Source organism: Hyperoodon ampullatus (assembly GCF_949752795.1).
Source record: "Hyperoodon ampullatus genome assembly, chromosome: 2".
Taxonomy (NCBI): Eukaryota; Metazoa; Chordata; class Mammalia; order Artiodactyla; family Ziphiidae; genus Hyperoodon; species Hyperoodon ampullatus.
The window spans coordinates 89,976,663-89,998,092 of record NC_136915.1 but is presented as its reverse complement, the minus strand read 5'-3'; the positions used below and the strand labels follow the sequence as shown (position 1 = coordinate 89,998,092).

The window sequence follows — 21,430 nt, the reverse complement described above, 5'->3', positions numbered from 1 at the left end:
TTGACCTCTCTGGTCTCAGATTCTCCATCTGAGAAAGCAGGACTGGAGCAGGATTTTTTTTTCCCAGTCAGTTTCTTACAGAGATACTTCAGTGGTTCTGCAAAAGTGAGTCTTTTGGGGTTTTTTAGTACCAAGTCACATGATGATAATGAATAATATCTTCAGGGCTTTCAGTGTCTCTTTTCTAATTTTTTTCCATAAAAAATGAATACAGTTAAATTTGTTAATGCAACGGATTGAAAATTTTTCCAGTATTCTTTTTTTTTTGAGCATTTGAATTAGTTCTTATTGAAAAGTATATGGAGAGTACAAGGACAACTGTTAAAAAAGTGATTGACATTTTTAAGCAACCACTTATATGCATAAATAAGGATTTTCCCCTACTGAGAAAAACAGAAATAATGCTGGGGCTAAAATGAAGACTATCATCCATAATACTGATTTCAAATGTTTATATATATTAACAAAGTCCATTTCAGTTCTAAAATTTTAGAGAGCTATTTAAAACACCTTATTTTACTCTGTAAATTTATAAAAGTAATGCCTCAAAACACTGTGATTCTTGTTGTTATTTCTATAATTAGTACTGACTTCCTAATTTATTTTTAAGCAGTCCAGCTTTTTAATTACCCCATATCAAACTTTCAAGAATCGTGGAAGATAACTTATTTATCAATGTGTTTATCAATGTTACTAATGTTTATTTATCAATTAAACATTCGGTCAGGGCCTCCCTGGTGGCGCAGTGGTTGAGAGTCCGCCTGCCGATGCAGGGGATACGGGTTCGTGCCCCGGTCTGGGAGGATCCCATATACCGCGGAGCGGCTGGGCCCGTGAGCCATGGCTGCTGAGCCTGTGCATCCGGAGCCTGTGCTCCGCAACGGGAGAGGCCACAACAGTGAGAGGCCCGCGTACCACAAAAAAAAAAAAAAAAAAAAAAAAAAACATTCGGTCATTCATGCAAGTATTCATTGAGCGCTTAGGATGCATCACTGTTCTAGATGCTGGGGCTGCTGTGGGGAACAAAATGAAATTTCCCATTCCGAGCATTAAGTAAGTACATCCCTGGCTTCCCTGGGGGCGCAGTGGTTGGGAGTCCGCCTGCCAATGAGGGGGACACGGGTTCGAGCCCTGGTCCGGGAAGATCCCGCGTGCCACGGAGCAACTAAGCCCATGCGCCACAACTACTGAGCCTGCGCTCTGGAGCCCCGTGCTCCACAACTGGAGAGGCCACCGCAACGAGAAGAATGCACGCCGCAACAAGGAGTAGACCCCGCTCGCCGCAACTGGAGAAAGACCGCGTGCAGCAAGGAAGACCCAGTGCAGCCAAAAATAAAATAAATAAATTAAAAAAATAAAAGTACATCCCCTGAATTCAGTATGGAAATGAAACAAACGGACATAAGCTTTTCACATAGAAAGTATATGCCTTTTCAAGGCTACTAATGAGATTCAAAACTGTGTGAGCAGACACAGTATCACCCTTGAAATATACTCTCCTAAATACAGTGTGTGTGTGTCTCTGTGTGTGTCTGTGTGTGTGTGTTTACAGCACAGAGGAAACTTGTTAGCAGGAAGAAGGGGGGAAAAAAAGACTGAAAAGACAGTTAAACTTGAGAAACAAACCTTCCACAAGTGAAAAGCAAACAGCTGATTTCTCTAGCCCACAGCTAAATGAAACATGCAAGGAAAGTTGAAAAAGATATCGCTCTATCCATATGCAGAAGATTAACAGAATTTCCGAATTCAAAGAGTTTGAAATTGAAAATGCTGTATGATTTGAGGGAGACTGACCTGCTTAAAGACACCAAAAATGCAAGCCTGCGAGGATAAAAGCCTCTCTGGCCCACTTGCAGGCACTAGCATTCTTGCCTATCAAGCTATAAAAGGAAGGAACTGCAAACAGGAAATTGCCCTGCCCCAGCCATAAGCCACTCCTCCCTTCCTCTCCACAATTTCTATAAGCAGAAGCAAACGCTACCTGGTAGGTTTACCAAGAAGCCACAGAGGTTGACAGAACACTGTTAGCTGACATCCACTTTATTACTATTTTAATAAATATTTAAGGTAAACACCTTTATTATTTTGAACCAACTATTTTCTTGATAATTTAACCTACATTTTAAATAACATTTGTTTAACCTATAGTTTTTTTAATGATAATTTAAAGCAGTTCTGAAATTGCAATTTATGGATGAACTGTGAGTCAGAAATAAGACGAAAACAAATTCAGAATCAGTTGGCCTCGTCTACCATTTTCCAATGATTTAAACACACACACACACACACACACACACACACACATGTTAACCACTTTTAAATAATACTGTCCCAAATATAATTTTTTGTAAAATTCAGTAAACCACTCAGTGTTAAATAATCAGTAAGTTCATTATCAGCAGTTCCAATTAACCATCTTTGTATTCAACCACACAAAAGTACTTATTAATACAGCATTTTGATAAGTAACAGAACTTAAGGTATACGGACTTCCTAATTTCTTACAGAAACTTGGACTGGTGGATGTGATTTCTAGGGGTCTACATCTATTGATACAAATTAAGACACAGGGAAATGACTTCTTTTTTTAAAGGAAAGAGACTGATAGTCACTTTTCAGCTTTTAATGGTCCAAATACAGTAATAAACAAATTTTAAAAACACAAGCTATTCAAAAAGTTAATATACCTACAAATAAAACTACAGGAATAATCAACCTAGGTACTAATCATTAAAAAATGATTAGTAAAACAATGAAATATTTTCACCAATTAAATTTTTATGTTTTTTTAATTTTACTGAAGTATATAGTTGATTTACAACGTGTTAATTTCTGCTGTACAGCAAAGTGATTCAGTTATACATATATATTCTTTTTCATATTCTTTTCCATTATGGTTTATCACAGGATATTGAATAGAGTTCCCTGTGCTATACAGTAGGACCGTGTTGTTTATCCGTGCTATATATACTAGTTTGCATCTGCAATTCCCAAACTCCCAATCCTTCCCTCCCCCAGCCCCACCAAATGAATTTTTAAATCTTTAGTGTTTATCCCCATTATGCAAAGGTATATAACACTGAAGAGTCCACATGATACCAAATTTAGTGGAAATTGGCTTAAATATGGTAATATACTCCAAGAGCCTAAAGTTATGCTGATTTTTTTAATCTATTAATCACACTTCTGGCAATCTAAAGACAAAAATCCACAAAAAGAAGCATTTACAATGCAGAAAGTTGTTTGTCACATTATAAAAAATTTTGAAAAGAATCTAAAATGTTAAACAATGGTATGTACTCTAAAGGGAATATTATTTGGTCACATAGGTAGCAAAAAGGCAAAACATATGTAGGCCAAGTGAAAAAAGGTTCACAAAACTACACTGCAATTACACCTAAGTAAATAGTTCAAACTTAGAGAGATATAATTACAAGAGAAGCTTTCTACTTTTCTTCTATAATGTGGTTATGCCAATTTGTTAGATTAAATTCATTAAATTATCCTCTTTTCAAACTAGATGTTTAAAATAATTTAATCATTTCCCAACCCCTCCTGTCCTCCCCAAAAAGCATCCTCCCCTCCATGCCATGCCCCCTATCTGATATTCCCTTCCCAACTTGGCCTGCTCCGGTTGGTCATCCTTCATCCCTCTCAAATCTCTCCAGGTTTGACCCTGGTCCCCCAACACCAACACCAGAAGGCAGGGAGCTATTCACCTTAGTATCCTCAACTCCTAGAACAAGACCACATGTATGACAAGGAAAAACACTTGTTGAATGAATTTTTATCCAAATTTGGCACTTATTACTACACACTTTTCCCAAATTACTTTTTGCTCATCTGTTCCCCTATTTTAAAGCTAGGAATTCATTCTTTCTTCTTTTTTTATTTCTTTCTTTTTAAAAAAATTTTTATTTTATTTCCCAGAGCCCACCACAATGCTGAAGTCAAGCTCATGTGAGCTAAATAAATGCTCACTGAACTAGCGAACACCTGAATACACATCTCAAAAATGAGAAATTCATTTGCTTTAGACAGGTTCTTCCTTTAGAATGCAGATAACATCCTAGGAGGGGGAAAAAAGACTCATACACACACCTTCACACCTTCCAGTGAATTATTCTAAGCAATCATCACATTAACAACCTTCTGAGTGTTACTGAGTCAAGGAAGGATCTAAGTGCGAAATGGGATGGAAAGGAGGGAAGACAAGCAGAGAAAAAGAGGCGAGCAGCCTTCGGCTCTTCAGGGGAAGTAAGACAATGGCTCAGAAAATGATTTGGAAGGCCACACAACTTTCCTGCCTAGAGCACCAGCCATTCCTAAGTGCTTAAAATGCCAGGCACTGCCCTGACACCTTCATGAGCATCACCTCCTTCAGTCCTCACCGCAACTCTGTTAGGCGAGATGTTATTATCTCTGTTTTAAAGATGGAAAAAACAGGAGTTTGGATGAGTTAAATAACTTGGTCAAGACACACAAAAAACAAGTGAATTCAAGGCCAAGCCTGTGGCTCTGCTGAAGTCTTTGCTCTCAACCACTACACCAGATGGAGAATGGCTTCTCTGCAATTACTAGTAGACTTAGAGGTATAATATAACTGCTAAGGCCTTAAGTAAAGTCTACAAAACAAATAGCAGACATAGATATGGTTAGAAAGTCTACAAACCTTAACCTTGTCATCCCTGATTCAGACATGACATCTGGTTCGGGCCAGTCCCAGTTAATCCATAATTAGACCCCTTATTTAGCAATATGAGGCCTTAACAAGTGTGTTAAGGAACATACAATGTGGTAACCAGAATCCTCCACATAGCTGAACAAATTCTTAATTCTTTAACTCTGAATTATTTTCCAGTCCTTCAATCATCATGGCCTGCTCCAAATTCTCCTTGATCTCTTTACCATAGTTCTGTGAACCGAAAACAATACAGAAACAAGTGAGGATTTGGTCTCTAAGCATGTGGCAAGAGCCTAATTAATTCATGCTTTTAATTTTTTAAAAGCCATCTTCTTCAAATTCATATGAGAGTATTTTGGATGCTATGATAATCTAAGCATCCTAACTCTAAAACAGAAACTGCACTGAGTATTGTCCTGGAAGGGAAACATCTTTCCAACAAAGTTGGTCTGTTCTTAAAATCTGAGCCCTCCATCTCAAGGAGCACAACATCACAGCTTAGGGATAAAGAGATGCTTCATGAGTGGGGACTGCCCTGAAATGGGTGCCTGTCATCTGCTGAGCGCCACTGTGATCTCCAGTGGCCACATCATTCCAGCAACTCTGGCTTTCAGATCACCCACAGAGAAGGGTTTGTGGATTTCCTACTGAACATGATGTTCTGTATTTTATCTCCTTTTTGATACTCATGACACCTCTAGGAGATAAAACATAAAAAGGCTCTCCCTCACTTACAGATAAGGAAATGGAAACACAAAGGCTTCTGTGACATACTTAAAGTCATGATCTAACAGAGAAACCACAGGCAAAGCCCTGACTCTGTAGGTACATAATGTCTGCACAAGATGTCACACTCAAAAGCAAGGGATGATAGTTGCACAACAATATGGACGTACCTAATACTACTGAACTATACACTTAAAAATGCTTAAGACTCATCAAAGAAAAAAAGATTTTTGGTAACTATGTATGGTGACAGATGTTAACCGGATTTGTTGTAGTGGTCATTTTGCAATTATTTGCAGATATTGAATCATTTTGCTGTACCTCTGAAACTAATATAATGTTATGTCAGTTATACCTCAATAAAAATAATAAAAAACAAAGAAAAAATGATTAAGATAGTAAATTTTACACATAGTATTTTACCATAATAAAAATAATTGAAAACAAAGTTTATCAAAAAAGAAAAAAAAAAGAAGCAAGATAGTGATGTGACTTTGTATACAGGTACTGTCCTTGGTCTATAACCTTTGCTTTGATTCTGCATCTTTAAAGACCATGGTTGAGGGACTTCCCTGGTGGTGCAGTGGTTAAGAATCTGCCTGCCATTGCAGGGGACACAGGTTTGAGCCCTGGTCCGGGAAGATCCCACATGCCACGGAGCAACTAAGCCCCTGCGCCACAACTACTGAGCCTGCGCTCTACAGCCTGCAAGCCACAACTATGGAGCCCGAGTGCCACAACTACTGAAGCCCGCACACCTAGAGCCCATGCTCCACAACAAAGAGAAGCCACCGCAATGAGAAGCCCGCACACTGCAACGAAGAGTAGCCCCCACTCACCACAACTAGAGAAAGCCCTTGTGCAGCAATGAAGACCCAATGCAGCCAAAAATTTTTTAAAATAAATAAATTAAAAAAAAAAAACATGGTTGGCTCAATCATTACTGCAAATATTTCCAGTAATGAGGAAGACATGACTTTAAACTTTATGTCCAATTTGATCCAATTTGATCATTTTCAGTTTCTCTCTGAAGTTACCCAAAGAAAGTCACCTTCCTTCTTTCTTTCATATTTTATCATTCCATTATTCATTCATTCAGTAGATATTTATGGAGCATCTACCACAGGCCGGGCACAGTTCTAAACTGATGCTCAGTGTTCAAGTACCGAAATAGTTCCATTCCATTGGTAAATCCTTCAGCCCCCTCCAGGCTGGCCACCTCGTCTCTTCCCTGGGACCCCGCCCCCAACCCTGGACTTTCCCATGATTCAGCACAGGAGGAAGGCGCCACTGTGGCCAGTTTCCAGTTCAACTGGTGAATGCCTGGGCCTAACCCCTGATTAAATAGTTTATCACCTCCTAGACACAGCAATGAACAAAACTGACAAGGTCCCTACCCTCTAGTCTAGGAAATAAATAATAAACAAGTAAATACACAAATGAACCAGATAATTTCAAGTAGTAGAGTGCTACAAAAAAATGACTAAAACAGCAAAGGGCTAGAGGGTGACTGGAGGTGGAAGAAGCAAGGTAAAAATCAAGAGAAAGTCTCTCTGAGGAGGTGACATCAGATCAGAAGGAAGAAGCAATGCAAGGGTCTGAGGTAAAAACCTGAGGTGAGAGAGAGAGAACAGAAATATCAAGGCCTTCCGGCAGGAGCACACTTGCGATTCCATGGCTAGAAGGCCAGCGTGATGGGAGCATCTTGAGTAAGGTGATCACAGAGGGAGAAAGGGCCAGATCAGGGAGGACCTTCATGGCATTGGTAAGGAGGCTGAATTTCATGCCAAGAAGAGCGAGCGATCATTAGACAGATTTGGAAGAGGGCAATGATCTAATTTATAGTTTTAAAACATTACTCTGACAATTGTGTAGCAACTGGATTAAAGGGAAGCAAGGGTGTGAAAAGGAGACAATGTATGAAGCTGTAGTGGGCATCCAGGTGAACGGTGACAGTGGCTTGGACTAGGTGATAGGAACAGAGAGGGAAAGAAGTATTCTGACTCAATATGTGTTTTAGAGTTAGAAATTACTGATGAGTATAATGTAGGAAGAGGAAACAACAGGAATCAAAATGACTACTATCCTTTGATTCAGTAAGTTGCTGATGGTAGCTCATTTACTAAAAAGGCATTGAGTAGGGGAATAAATAGGTTTGTGGAGAGAAGGAATAAAAAATTCTGCCACAGTAAATGTGACATATCATTTAGATATATTATGTGGTGCTATCAAACAGGCAGTTAGATATTTGACCTTGATAATAATCCTGTGAAGTAGACCAGAAAACCCTGGTATTAACCAAATTTTACAAATGAGAAAAAATAAGGCTCAGGGAAAAAGGCTTGTCTTAGTACAAATTAGTCGTCAGTGCCCCTTGATAGAGGGCTGATACCACATATTAAAAAGAGGAACACCTTCACTGCTGGGGATTCTGAAAAATACACATGTACATAGCTCACCCCATTTGGCTACACAGCTACTCCAAAAGTAAAAGTCTTTTATGTCTAAGAAGATTCCCCCAGGAGATTATGACTTACCCAAATAGCAATATGTAATACATATGAATCTTAGCTGAGATGTATGTATAATGCCATTACTGTCTTCTTAAAATACTTGAGTCAACAATTAAATGCATACATATAATACAAAGTAAGGCACAAAATTTTCTTTAAGGAAAGTTTACAATTCCTGGTTCTCATTTTTATTAAGGGTTGTGTCAAAAATCTTTCTGGGGAACACATTTCTAAAATTAGAAAAGAAAATCAACTGGGAAATGACTAGTAAAATAATCATTACGCTGCTTCTCAGGACCGTAACCAGCATTTAAGACAAGCTCATGCTGCCCTCAGCACTTCCTCAGACTGCTTTTCTGTCATTTGGCTGCTTTAAAGTGGTGGAAACTTCTGTATTAGAAGATATATTTTATCCCCAAGCTCAACGCATCTATTAGAACTAAACTTCCATTCAAAATTCCAAAGGTGCCATGCTGAAATTAAGGAAGACACTAAAAACAGGAAGGACGGGCATTAAGAAAGAAAAAAAGAGAAAGAAGGGGTGAAGGAGGGGAAGAGGGGGGAAGGAGCGAGTAGCAAATGACCTCTTCCCGACGGCAATCCTTGTGACAAAGGTCTCACGAATAACATGCCCAAAAGCATCACAAAACCCCTCAGGAAGACACGCTTGTTTACGTGGCTTGAATCCAGAGGTTATTACAGACTCTCCATATTTTAAACACGGTGTCAATTATCAGTTTCAAATAAATAGTAATTATCAAAGTGAAAAATAAGCATGCCTGCTTAATTCAGCTTATCAGCACTTCACTGAACCTTCATGCCAACAGCCAGCTTTTCATGCATGCTCTTAAAATAAAAGCAAGAGCCTGGCTGGCGTTACAAATAATCCTGGTATCCTCAGAATTGGAAGGAAACTTAGAGGTCATTATATCCAACCCTCTCATTTTACAGATAAGGAAACTAAGTAAAGCTAAGAAAGATAAAGTGGCTTACCCCTCATCCCAGAGCCACTCTAGGATGAAAAACTGTGCTTCTGATTCTTAGTCATGATTCCAAATACTATAGCATGCTGCCTATGGAGCAGGAAAGAAAAGTACCACAAGGGATGGCCCAAGGCTTTACTGTAGCCACATCCTGATGAGAAAAGGTGGACAGAGCTGGGCATCTCAGGCCCTGGGCTGCAGTCTGGCTGTCAGCCTGCCACTATCCTCAGCCTACACCCTGCAACAGCTGACAGTCTTTTCAACAGCACAGCTGGGCTTTTTCCCCCAAAGCTTTTGGGTTGATGTGGCAGAGTTTGATGTCTAGTAGCTGGTGCCTCCTTCCATCAAGGTCTTCAGAAGGAGGCCATTGAAAGGTCATGCAGCAGTGAGCTTCCAGGCTTTAGAGAAACACCAACCTTCCTGAAGGATGTGAGGGAAAAGGACACCTCTCTCCCCTGTTTGCCCAATCCCAGTATATATAGAAAATTCTAGAAGTATTCACAACAAAATTGTGTAGCACATTCATGTGGAACTCACATTTACATTTTAGTGCCTACAGAGAACAAAATTTCTAATCAAAATTATTTTTGAAAAGTCATGTCTAGTCATTAGGGAAGTTGCAATATAAGCAGATTTATATTCAGTTTGCTAATGCAAACACTTGTATAAATAAATGGACTGATAATAATAATAATAATAATCCTCTCCCATGCAATCAAGGATTTCCTCTTATCCCCCAAAAAAGGAAACCATTAAGTCTTTAATAATCTTCCACTATATATTTTTTTCCTGTAAATATCCTTTCTGGGTATTCTTTTTATTAAAAACACCTATACGGGCTTCCCTGGTGGCGCAGTGTTGAGAGTCTGCCTGCCGATGCAGGGGACACGGGTTCATGCCCCGGTCCAGGAAGATCCCACATGCCACGGAGCGGCTGGGCCCATGAGCCATGGCTGCTGAGCCTGCGCGTCCGGAGCCTGTGCTCCGCAACGGGAGAGGCCACAACAGTGAGAGGCCCGTGTACCGCAAAAAAAAGATAAAATAAATTTAAAAAACACCTATACAACTGTGGAGTACAAGCTACACATTGCAGTCCCAAGATTCTCTCATTAGCTAATGGAAAATAAGATCCAAGAGTAAACAGATGATCAATACTGGTCCACACTTTCCATTCCAGATCAATTCCCAAGCTGCTAATAATCTTCACCATCTCCCAATTCCACTGAAAAAGTGGCCTGGATTTTATTTGACAGTGTTAGCATTCCATTGACCTGATTATAGAAAAAATCATGAAAAAAGTACTTACGGCATAAGCACCTATCAAAAATGCTGCATTTGCTCTTTTCCGTTGGTCAAAACAGGTGTAGTGCACAATTTTCTTTCGTGATAAACTGTATGACTAGAAAGAGGGAATAAAAAGAGTTCGTGTAACCACAGAGACAATGTTGAAACGTACAGAAAAACATCATCTCTTAACTTTCAAAGACATGTCACAATCAGTGAAATTTAACAACTTTCGACTTCAATTTCTATGGCATTCATACAAAAGTAGTACGGGATGGAGGGTTACTAGCTCATACTTTTTACAGCTCAATCATAATGTAAGAATTAGCACATACCAAACATATTTCTCTCCAAGAAAGGAGACTGATTCAATGGGAGATAAATTATTCGCATCTTTATTATAGCAGGAAACATTTTTGAAGATTTACTCTTGATCTTATATGTAAAGTCAACTCATCCTATTTCATCCCCTAACACACCACACCCACTCCCAGAAAATTTATCTATGCCTTTCATATTATGCCATTTGTTTTTAAATGTGTCAACCAATCTATCTTCCTCTCTAAAAAATTTTAAATGTCTATATTAACCAGAGCACCAATATTAATATTTTCTTTTTATAATGTTCTATTAAAAAATCCCCTTTTAATTACCTGAAAATAAATGGTTAATGGAAAAAAATGAACCATCAAAAGGATTATGTCAGCAAACATCTTAATACAATAGCCATATATTAAATTCATGGACTCAAATGAACAGTTATTAAGCACCAGCTGCTATATGCCAGGCAATATGCTGCATGCTCAACTAAATCCAAAATAAGCAACATAGTATATTGTATACATGCTAAACATGAAAAGAAGGTAAAAACAAAAAGATCTGTTAAAATGAAATCAAATTATTAGTAAAAATTCAAACATAAAACAATGAGAACATGATACAACTCAATGAAATCCACTCCATTTCCTCATATTTCAAAACAGTTATATGGTTTTCCTCATATTTCAAAACAGACAAATGGTTTTCAAAAATACAGACACATAAGTACATTTTAATATTTATCTATAAATTCATACCGACTAGAAAGGCAGCTTTTTATACTCTACACACTAACCACAACCCGCAGAATATCTGCTTTTAGAGCCCCCTTAAAAATGTAAGAACTCAACTATATACCTTTCTTTACCCTGCTATTTTCTACAAGGAAAAGAAACTCTTCCAAAACTCTGAAGTCCATTCTAAGATGAAACAGCAACATTCTGGCTTTAATGTGTAACCACAGAAAATGCAGTTCTATGCATCATGGCTGTAAGCCTAGAAACCCTCACCGCCCCAAGACAGGCATTTCTTTGATAACCAAGAATCACGTTCTGAAAATGGCACTGCTCTTTTTTTTTTTTTTTTTTTTATTTATTTATCTTTGGCTGTAGTGGGTCTTCATTGCTGCACGTGGGCTTTCTCTAGTTGAGGTGCGCGGGCTTCTCACTGTGGTGGCTTCTCTTGTTGCGGAGCACGGGCTCTAGGCGCGCAGGCTTCAGTAGCTGTGGCATGCAGGCTCCGTAGTTGTGGCTCGTGGGCTCTAAAGCACAGGCTCAGTAGTTGCGGCACACAGGCTTAGGTGCTCTGCAGCATGTGAGATCTTCCCAGACCTGGGCTCAAACCTGCGTCCCCTGCATTGGCAGGTGGATTCTTAACCACTGCACCACCAGGGAAGTCCAGCACTGCTCTTTTAAATTGAACTTTGAAAAATAAGTGTTTGCCTCAAACCTCTTTGAGGTTTGGTCTTTTACTACCAAAGTCCTTATTTCCAGACAAGCTTACTAAAATACCCCTATGATATAAAGTTTAAAAGAGTACATTTAAAAACAATAATAATAAATTTTTTTTAAAGAGTACATTTTATTCAATTCAGGTCAGTGGAGTGAAAGCACACAAGTTATCTAAAGACTTCAAGGTCACCATCAGTGGTGTTGACACTTGTCTACTTGCTTTCTCAATTTGGAATTGTTATCTGCTGGACATTTCTCATTTGTTTGTTTGTTTGTTTTTGCCAGTGATTTATCTCCATCAATAAGCTATGTTTGATTTATTGAAAGAAGAATCAAGGCTCTTAAGACCTAAGCTTCTTCTATGGTCTCTAAATCCTACATTACCTAAAGACTGCCTTACAGAGGCCAGGACCCCGTTAACATGAGTCAGATGGAACACAAGGACTCAGCTCTTCTGGCTCTCAGCCTCTCACTATTTTCATTTCCTGGATCCCTAACACACTTCTGAGGAAGTTTAAATTATCTGTTTCAATGCCCTTTTCTACTAAGAGTTTAGGTTTCATAACAAGCTACTCTTATCATTAAATAATGTGGAATTAAATTTATTTTACAAATTTACTTGCCAACTCCTATTGCTATTCTTTCATCGCCAATGGTCTTTACTGTTGGATTGTTTTTGAACTTTTTGTGTTTGCTTCTCTTTTGCTTTTCTCTCTAATTCTAAAGTATACGGAATGCAGAGAACCATCCTACAATGGGAACCGTGAGGACGGAATTCTGAAGGAAACTTTCTTTTCACTGTATACTTATACATTTTTTAAAGTAAAAATAATACAAATTAAAATTTTAAGGGAAGAATTTTTTTTACCTTTACAAGCTTTCAGAAATTATATCAGATAAAGAATATTCTTCACAAAATCTACCTAGAAATTTTAACTATTTTAAAATACATAGACTTCCCTGGTGGCGTAGTGGTTAAGAATCCGCCTGCCAATGCAGGGGACACAGGTTCAAGCCCTGGACCAGGAAGATCCTACATGCCGCGGAGCAACTAAGCCCGTGCGTCACAACTACGGAGCCTGCGCTCTAGAGCCCGCGAGCCACAACTACTGAAGCCCGCGTGCCTAGAGCCTGTGCTCCGCAACAAGAGAAGCCACGACAATGAGAAGCCCGTGCACCTCAACCAAGGGCAGCCCCCGCTCGCCAAAACTAGAGAAAGCCCACGCGCAGCAACAAAGATCCAACGCAGCCAAAAATAAAAATAATAAATTAAATAAATTAAAAAATAAAATAAAATGAAATACCTCCTGTTGGAAGCTGCCTACAGGATGCAAACATAATTGACTTTTTTTAAAACATCTGTCACCCTACCTACTCACAAAATTTTTTTTCTTGTGATGAGAACTTTCAGGACTTACTTTCTCAGCAGGTTTCACCCATGCAATAGTGTTATTAACTGTAGTCACCATGCTGTACGTTACAATAACTGATTTTTTAAAATGAGAGTTCTCTATCTGACTTTTAGGAAAGCTTTTAAAACTCCTAGCATTTACTTTGCTTAGGGTTAGATATTTTGGAATTCAAGTGTTTTTCTCAGCACTGCAAGTCAAAAAATGATCTTCTCATGCAGGGAACACGGGTTCGTGCCCCGGTCTGGGAGGATCCCACATGCCGCGGATCGGCTGGGCCCGTGAGCCATGGCCGCTGAGCCTGTGCGTCCGGAGCCTGCGCGTCCGGAGCCTGTGCTCCGCAATGGGAGAGGCCACAACAGTGAGAGGCCCACGTACTGAAAAAAAAAAAAAAAAAAAAGAAATGATCCTCTGTTTAGTGAAGCTTGGCCAATATCTCCTAGGTCATATCACAGAGAGGTGAGTTCTCACTCAAGGAATCAAAACTAATTCAAAGTGAAGGACAACAGAGAAAAATCTTATATATAACAAGCCTTGTCCTAATCGCCCTCCCTGTCACAGCCAGGCCTTCCTCTTATGGGTCAGCATACCCAAGTCTCGCAGCAGTAACGCTGTTCAACAGAGGAGATATTCTGGTACTAGGATGAAAAATTTCAGGGATAACAAAACATTTTGCCAATCGTTTAGCTGATGCTTTATATGATTGAGTTGATCTACACAATTTCTTTAACGTTTTCTCCTTCCAAATATTAAACATGTCCTTATCTTAAAAACAAAAACAAAAACTACCTATTACATATCAAAGCACACTGATGACTAAAGTGCCTTTAGAGGAACATTTGGCTCATCCTTTGAGATCTTTCATATGGAAGAACTTTACCATGCAAGAAAAGAAAGTCCTGCAGACAATAGGACTCTATTTTATAAATGAGCCCTGTAGATATTTTTTCAAGTTCTGCTCTAATATCAGGAGAATTTCATGCCTCCAAACTGGACAGTTGCCTCTTCCTTGCCTGGCTGCCACCTCTACAGTCCAGTGTACCGGCCACGCCCTTCATGGAGATTACTTGCTAAATCATACCATCACTTCTGGCTTTCAGTGAGCTCCTTGCTCTAATACAGATTCTTTCTGCTTTACATGAAAAGCTTAGAGATTACAAAAACACTGTGTACAATAGCAAAGTAAAGTTAGAAATTGGTAAAACAAATGAATATAGTCTTAAATATAAAGAGGAGGATGTCACAGAAGGAATACTAAGACCTCTGGACTATTTGTCTGCTCTGTAGCAAGGCTGCACATGACTCATTGCAAATTATAACATGCAGCCACTATCCACACTATATTGTAGATTTCAATCTGGAAACTGGAGTATATAGCCTTCTGAATCTTCTTAACCTAAGTGGACACGGCCAGCCCTCTATAATAACAACAACAACAGTAATATTTATTAGTCACTTGCTACATGCCATTATTTCTCAAAGCAGTAGGACAGTGCCAAAGGGGTCCAGTTTGACCAGACACAGAGTGACTCCCAAACCAGAAGTCCTGGGCAAGGCTGAAGTATAATGAGCATGCTGTGTCTCTTTTACCAAGAGAACATAAGCCTGGAGCCATGGAGGGCCTGGCTTACCACACTTGGCCAATAGCTCCCAGGCCAGATGAGAGTTGAGTGTTCTCCACAAGTGTGGTAGATGGGAGGAATCCAGAACTCTCTCACTGAGCTTGATAACTGTGTAAACCTTAATTCTCAATTATAAGGCCATAACACGTTTCACGGTTCAAAATTTAAATAATTCTCAGGTTGAATTGGTCAATAATTTAAAAACTTTTCAGAAATAAAAAACAAACTAAATTTCAATCTAAATTATATTTTATTATATTACCATATTGTATTTCATCCTCTTAACAGACTGATTCAGAGTCACCTAGAGAGCTTATTAAAACACAGATTGCTGGGCCCTGCCCCTAGAGTTTCTGATTTAGCAGGGAAGGGCCAGAGAATTTGCATTTCTAACAACTCCTTGGTAATTAATACTGATGCTGCTGGTCCAAGGACCACACACTGAAATCCACTGTGCTAAGATATGGCTAAATTTTGGAAAAGAGCTGCATGAAAATGTGGGAAAAGGCCCCATTCCTGGAAATACTCTATATGGATCCTAAAATACCGTCCATCTGGTCAAGTAGCCCCAAAAGACATTTAAATTCTTTTAGGGACTCCAAATCATGCCATGTGACTTTTAAAAGCATGTTATAGAAAACATATTTCCCCAGATTCCTCAGAAAACTTTATTACGATTTGTAAATTCTTGCATTCCAGCTGATAACACCTAAGGGAAAAGTTCCTTTAATGTTTCAGTAACTAAGCTGCTTTAAACGGTGCTATTCCAGGGCTTCCCTGGTGGTGCAGTGATTGAGAATCCGCCTGCCAATGCAGGAGACACGGGTTCGAGCCCTGGTCTGGGAAGATCCCACATGCTGTGGAGCAACTAAGCCCGTGCGCCACAGCTACTGAGCCTGCGCTCTAGAGTCTGCGAGCCACAACTACTGAAGCCCACGCGCCTAGAGCCCATGCTACGCAACAAGAGAAGCCACGACAATGAGAAGCCCGCTCGCCACAACTAGAGAAAGCCCACGCACAGCAATGAAGACACAACTCAGCCATAAATAAATAAATAAATAAATAAATAAATAAATAAATGTGTTATTCCAGAGGTTCCAAATTCAGATGCTCTCAGGGGCCAAGAATTTAAAGTGGGTCAGCTGGGAAACTAGAAAAGCATGCCCTACCCAGTGCAGACCTAGCTCTCATGAAGGAATCTGGGCCCAAATCAGATACTGCAATATTTAAAAGAAGCCAGAAATCTATAATTTAATGAAAATTTTCATAAATTACAGATGTTGACCATGAATTCAAAATTTTTAAACAGCATTCATGCCAAAAAAAGAAAAAAAAACATGTCTGTGGACTGAAATCAGCCCATAGGCAATCAGTTTGCTGAATCTGAGTGCTGGGATACTGCAGCTGAATAAATTTCTAATGGTTCAATCAGCATGAAGTGAGCAGCTGTTGTGTGTCAAGCACAGTGCTGAGCAACATGGTAACAAGGGAAGCAGAACCCCAGTCTCCAGCCTCCTAAGTGCTCAAAGTCTAATGAATATTTGATGCTAAACAAGGGGAAAATATTAGCCAAGGCTTATTACAAATGGAAGAGAATAACTACCTAGGGATGCATTCACAGCACAGCAAGGCCCAATGGAATGATCTTAATTACAGGTACAATAATTGTTTCATTTAACAAGGTAAAAAAATAGTAACTAAAAGATGGGATTTAGTAATGAATATCTATCAATTAACATAAGCAAACCTATGGAAATTTCCAGACCTGTACTGTTTCCCTGAGTGAGAATTAAAATTCTACTACTCTTATGTAAATCATGACAAGTGTGTAATATAGCATATAAATGTTTGATGGTACTTGTAAACCCAAGTACAATGACTGCCATATTAGAAAAATACAAACTAAGATGAGGATATTGACCCCAGACAGACATTTTCTATCTCAGAAAGGAAAGCTATATGAAAAGTTACATTCTAATGGGATCACTCCTTGTGAAAAACAAGCCACGGCAACTCAGACAGAGAGAAAATGATGACATGCTACACAAATCACAAATACCCCAGGCTATCCTTGAATTATGGTGACAGACACAAATCATGCACTTGTTTAGTTTAGGTCAGGAGACCACAAACTACTTAACCATTCAAAATCAAAAGGTGATGCAATTAAGCTCAAAGCCAAAAAAAAAAAGAGTTAATGGCCAATTTAAAGAAACAGATTTTGGGGGCAGCCTTTCGGTAAAGTTGTTTGCCATGCTTAAAAGTAAAATCTTCAAGTCGTGTGGTTAGAATGTGATGTTTAAGCTGTGTCGATCAGCCTGATTAAGCTAAGGAAGACATTAGTGCAGCCTGGATTATATGCCCTTTAATAAAAAAAAACTGAGCCCATGCACTTCCCTAAACAAGCAAGCTCTGCCAATGATGATGGTCAGATTAAGTAGATTACAGCACAGGGACCATGGTGACCAAGGCATCATTCTCTTACAGTGACTAGGCTAGCCCAGTAATGGCCGCAGCAATCAGCGTCTCCATAGCAATCAGTGGTCATTCCATTGCAAAAGCGATAAAATGAACAGGTCTTCCTGTGAGCAGCCATGACCTCTACATGTTTTACCTCCAACTTCCCCAGGAAAGGGATATTCTTGAAAATTTTCTTTGGCTGTACAAAACAAAATACGGTTTATGTTTTTATTTAAAGCTAAAATAAAACAGATCGAATAGTTTATTTAAAAAGAAAACGGTGTCTCTTTATGGTCCATCTTGTTTCAAACCCAGTATGTTTCATTTAATGAAATGGCACCTTTGATCAAAGTAGAAGTCAAAACGTCAAGAAAAGTTGCTCATAAAGGTTAACCTATCAGGCTGATAATATAGTTGAAGGCATTTGGGGATTTTCTATGAAAGGGGGTTTTCTTGCCTGAGGCTTCTGAATGGGCATAAGGGCTCCAGGCCTTGCAAACTCTACATACACTCACTCCTGTGGGAATTAACACTGTTTTAGCACCCCTGAAACCTCTTTAAACTACATGAACACTCTCCAGAATGTAGCTTGCTTTTCTTCCCCCAAAAGCCCATGAACCTGCAACAGAAGATAACCTCATGAAGAAATCTTCAACATGTTTTTGTAGTTATAATAAGAGGGTGGTCTGATCACTGTATCAAAAGAGTGCTTGTGTACAACCACCTGATACCGTGGCAGGTACCTGGTTACCAGATAGGATTACTGCACTGATTCATTCAGCAACAAGGACATTCCCTGAGCCCCACCATTTGCCAGGTACTTTCAGTGCCTTAATATAATCATCCATTTCACCATGCACCCCTCCCCTTTTTTCTTTTACCCTGAAAGGACCATGTGGGATGTTTTGTACATTTAAAATTACATTTCTGTCAATATTCTTTTAAATCTCTCTAAATTGTCCCCAAGATTACTGTGATTGTCCTGTTGATTCATAAGAGCAGGTATTAAAAAAAAAAAAAATCACTGCCCTAGAAAACGTCCCCTTTTTTCAGAGACACTCTTTTTTCCCGCAGGCTGGGGTTTTATTTTTCTCTGAGGAAAAGTGAAATCAACAGTTAAAACTGTGTTGATTATTTTAGAAAAAGTCAGTTCAATCATATTATGTTTATAAAACTGTCAAATTACTGAATCAGTAATTGAAAGATTTTCTTAACTGATTAACTTTGAAAAAGGTACTCTGCTTTTCAAAATACCACTACCTTGTCTTTAATTACTACAGTCTTCTCTTTTAGAAGCTCGTATATTCCAGCCCAGTGTTCTTAGCATTGTCTGTGCCAAAAATCCCTTTGAGAACCTATTAAAAAGTTATGAATCCTCTCAGAAGAAAAATGTAAATACATACAAAATTTTATATATAATTTCAGGAGTTTATGGATTCTTCGAAGTACAAGATTACAATTCTTGGTCTAGCCTATCAATCATTGATGACATTTTAAATTAAACAACATACACAGTTTTGCAAATTGTCCTCACTTCATTAAATCTTCTTTCTTTGACTGATTCCCTTATTACGGTAACTCTTGACCAGAATTAGTAAACTACTACCTATTACTGTATAACTCTTAATACTTACATTTTTTAAAGTATAGTTTAAAATGAGAAACAGGGTTTTTGCTGGTGGTAGTGGTTTCTGATTTGAGGTTTTTAATCTAAGTAAATGTGTAATGGATAATTTTCCATTTTAATTCATATAATTAAAATGAAGGCCATTGGGAAAAGAATGCATATGAATACACATACAAAAAATATCAGTAAATCATCACCTCAAATCATCAACTTTTAAAGAAACCTTTTAACATATAAAAAATAAGAAACTTGGGTTTGGAATAGAATATACTATAAAATATTACCTATCTACCTAAGGTATCAAATAAAGGGGAAAAATAATAAGAGCTTTATTGGAAGAAATAAAAATTTCCGAAGTAGAAAATAAAATGCGCCTCAAAGAGTTAGGAAACCACACAGAAAAAGAATTCTAAGAAGTTTTTTGTTAAAAGAACAGAAGTTATTTAAGTTATTTTAACAAAAGTTATTTGTTAAAATAGTGCCAATTATTCAGAGAAGCAAAGGAGTTTGAGGACAAAGTCAGTGGCATCAGATTGGGTATTTAAGATGTCACTAGAGCAGTTTCAGCACAGTTGGGAAGACAAAGGTGGGAGAGCAAATGATAAGAAATCAGTGCCAAGTAAGGATGTAAACATGCTGAGGGCAGGATATTGAAACCTCTAGAGGCAAAAGGATGGAAGAGGATCTGTAAGTCATGGGGATCATGATAAGGCCAAAGTAGTTTCTGTGTGTTTAGTGACCCCGTGCTGGACACTTGGAGACAAAAGTCTCCATCTTTTGATAAGGCATGCCTCCATCCTCTAGGAGCTCAAAGTCTAGTGAGAAAGATAGATGCAATTGAAAATTGCAAATTATAACTGAAATTATAATTTCAATTAAAATTAAAATTACAACTCATCAGTAATAGAGATCTGCACAAAGAATTAAGGGAAAACAAAGGAGGCACTTCCCACTTTGTCCAGCAGCACAAGGAGATGCTTACTAGATGTGGTGGTGCTTTTGCACAAGGTCTTAAAGAATGAGGAATTATCAAACCAGAGGGCAAGGGCACTCCAGCCATACTGGATGTCGCACGCAATTGTGTGGAGCAGCGCTGTGGTTCGGGGTAAAGATCAAGGCTAGGAGTGGCAGGGGTACTGCAATCTTCAGTAACTCAGTAAGTTAGTCCATGACATCACCCGCTGGGAAGATGCCAAGGGTGGGAGTTGTCAAAGTGAGCAAGACAAAAGGCATGGAAGTATGGTGCCAAAGGTCTTCCAAAATGAGTGACCATGGGCTGCAGACAAGAGACATCAGAAGGGAGCTGAGAGCCTAAAAGAATAGGGAGACTGAAGGTCTGGAGATTACACAAGGGTGAGAGAGATGATGTGGGAGGTGTGTAACAAGGAGGGTACATTCAAAATCGGAAAGCCTAGAGTCTGGGTTCCAGGAGGCAAAGCAGCCAGAGTGGCAGGAACGGTCACTGGAGCAAAAAAGAAGCAGAGGAGCTATGAGGCCACCATGGGACAACAAGAGGAAGTTAGTCAGGGCAGTGCTGTGGGTGAGTGCAGGAAGATGATAAACCAGAGGCTGCAGCTACCAGTGAAGGTGGAGAGAAGTGTATGAATGATGCAGTCAAGGGCCTGAGAACCTGGCCCCGACCTTACCTTGCAGCCTTGGGCAAGTCACATGCCTCTCCTGGGCTTCCCTTTCTGCACCTATGAAATCAGGAGGCTGGACTAAATGGTTATTTGGATTCCTAAAATGATATCGGATAGCTTTCGCATATGGAAATGATAGCTATGAGGCTGAGAAGGTGTTCGTAAACTTTGTTGAAGAACTGTCTTAGGGCTTCCCTGGTGGCGCAGTGGTTGAGAGTCCGCCTGCCGATGCAGGGAATACGGGTTCGTGCCCTGGTCCGGGAGGATCCCACATGCCACAGAGCGGCTGGGCCCATGAACCATGGCCGCTGAGCCTGCGCGTCCAGAGCCTGTGCTCCGCAACGGGAGAGGCCACAGCAGTGGGAGGCCTGCATACCACAAAACAAAACAAAACAAAAAACCTGTCTTTATTGTATTTCCTATCAGAATTCACAAATGTTACCTTAGTAACTTTCTTTTGTATAGGACTTCAAAATTTACAAAGATCTCTTACACATATTTTCTAACCTCTGTACATATATAATCCTAACCACCTTTCTGTGAGAGCTCTATAAGCCCTATTTTAGACCTGAAGAAACAGATTCTACAAGGCTGAAGCGACTGCAGCTTTGAATTCGTAATGTAAGTCTTTTTCTCCTGATAAAGAGATTCTACTTGGTATGCTTTATTGAGATAACCCATGACTTACTAACATTTAAAATTCATTCCCTCAG

General features: G+C 39.2%; 1 protein-coding gene across 5 annotated transcripts in view; it reads right to left on the bottom strand.

Annotated features, from left to right (window-relative positions):
* CDC14A (cell division cycle 14A) overlaps positions 1–21,430 on the bottom strand; it is a gene marked incomplete at both ends in the record, with an annotated part of 154,851 nt that overhangs the window by 112,239 nt on the left and 21,182 nt on the right. For 3 of the 5 annotated variants that reach the window (XM_079724885.1, XM_079724887.1, XM_079724888.1), the window contains one exon: positions 10,213–10,305. In XM_079724885.1, coding sequence (XP_079581011.1) covers positions 10,213–10,305 — 93 coding nt within the window. Of the gene's footprint in view, positions 1–10,212; positions 10,306–17,604; positions 17,650–21,430 lie in introns of all 5 variants that reach the window. The other 2 variants (XM_079724884.1, XM_079724886.1) reach the window with 1 other exon arrangement.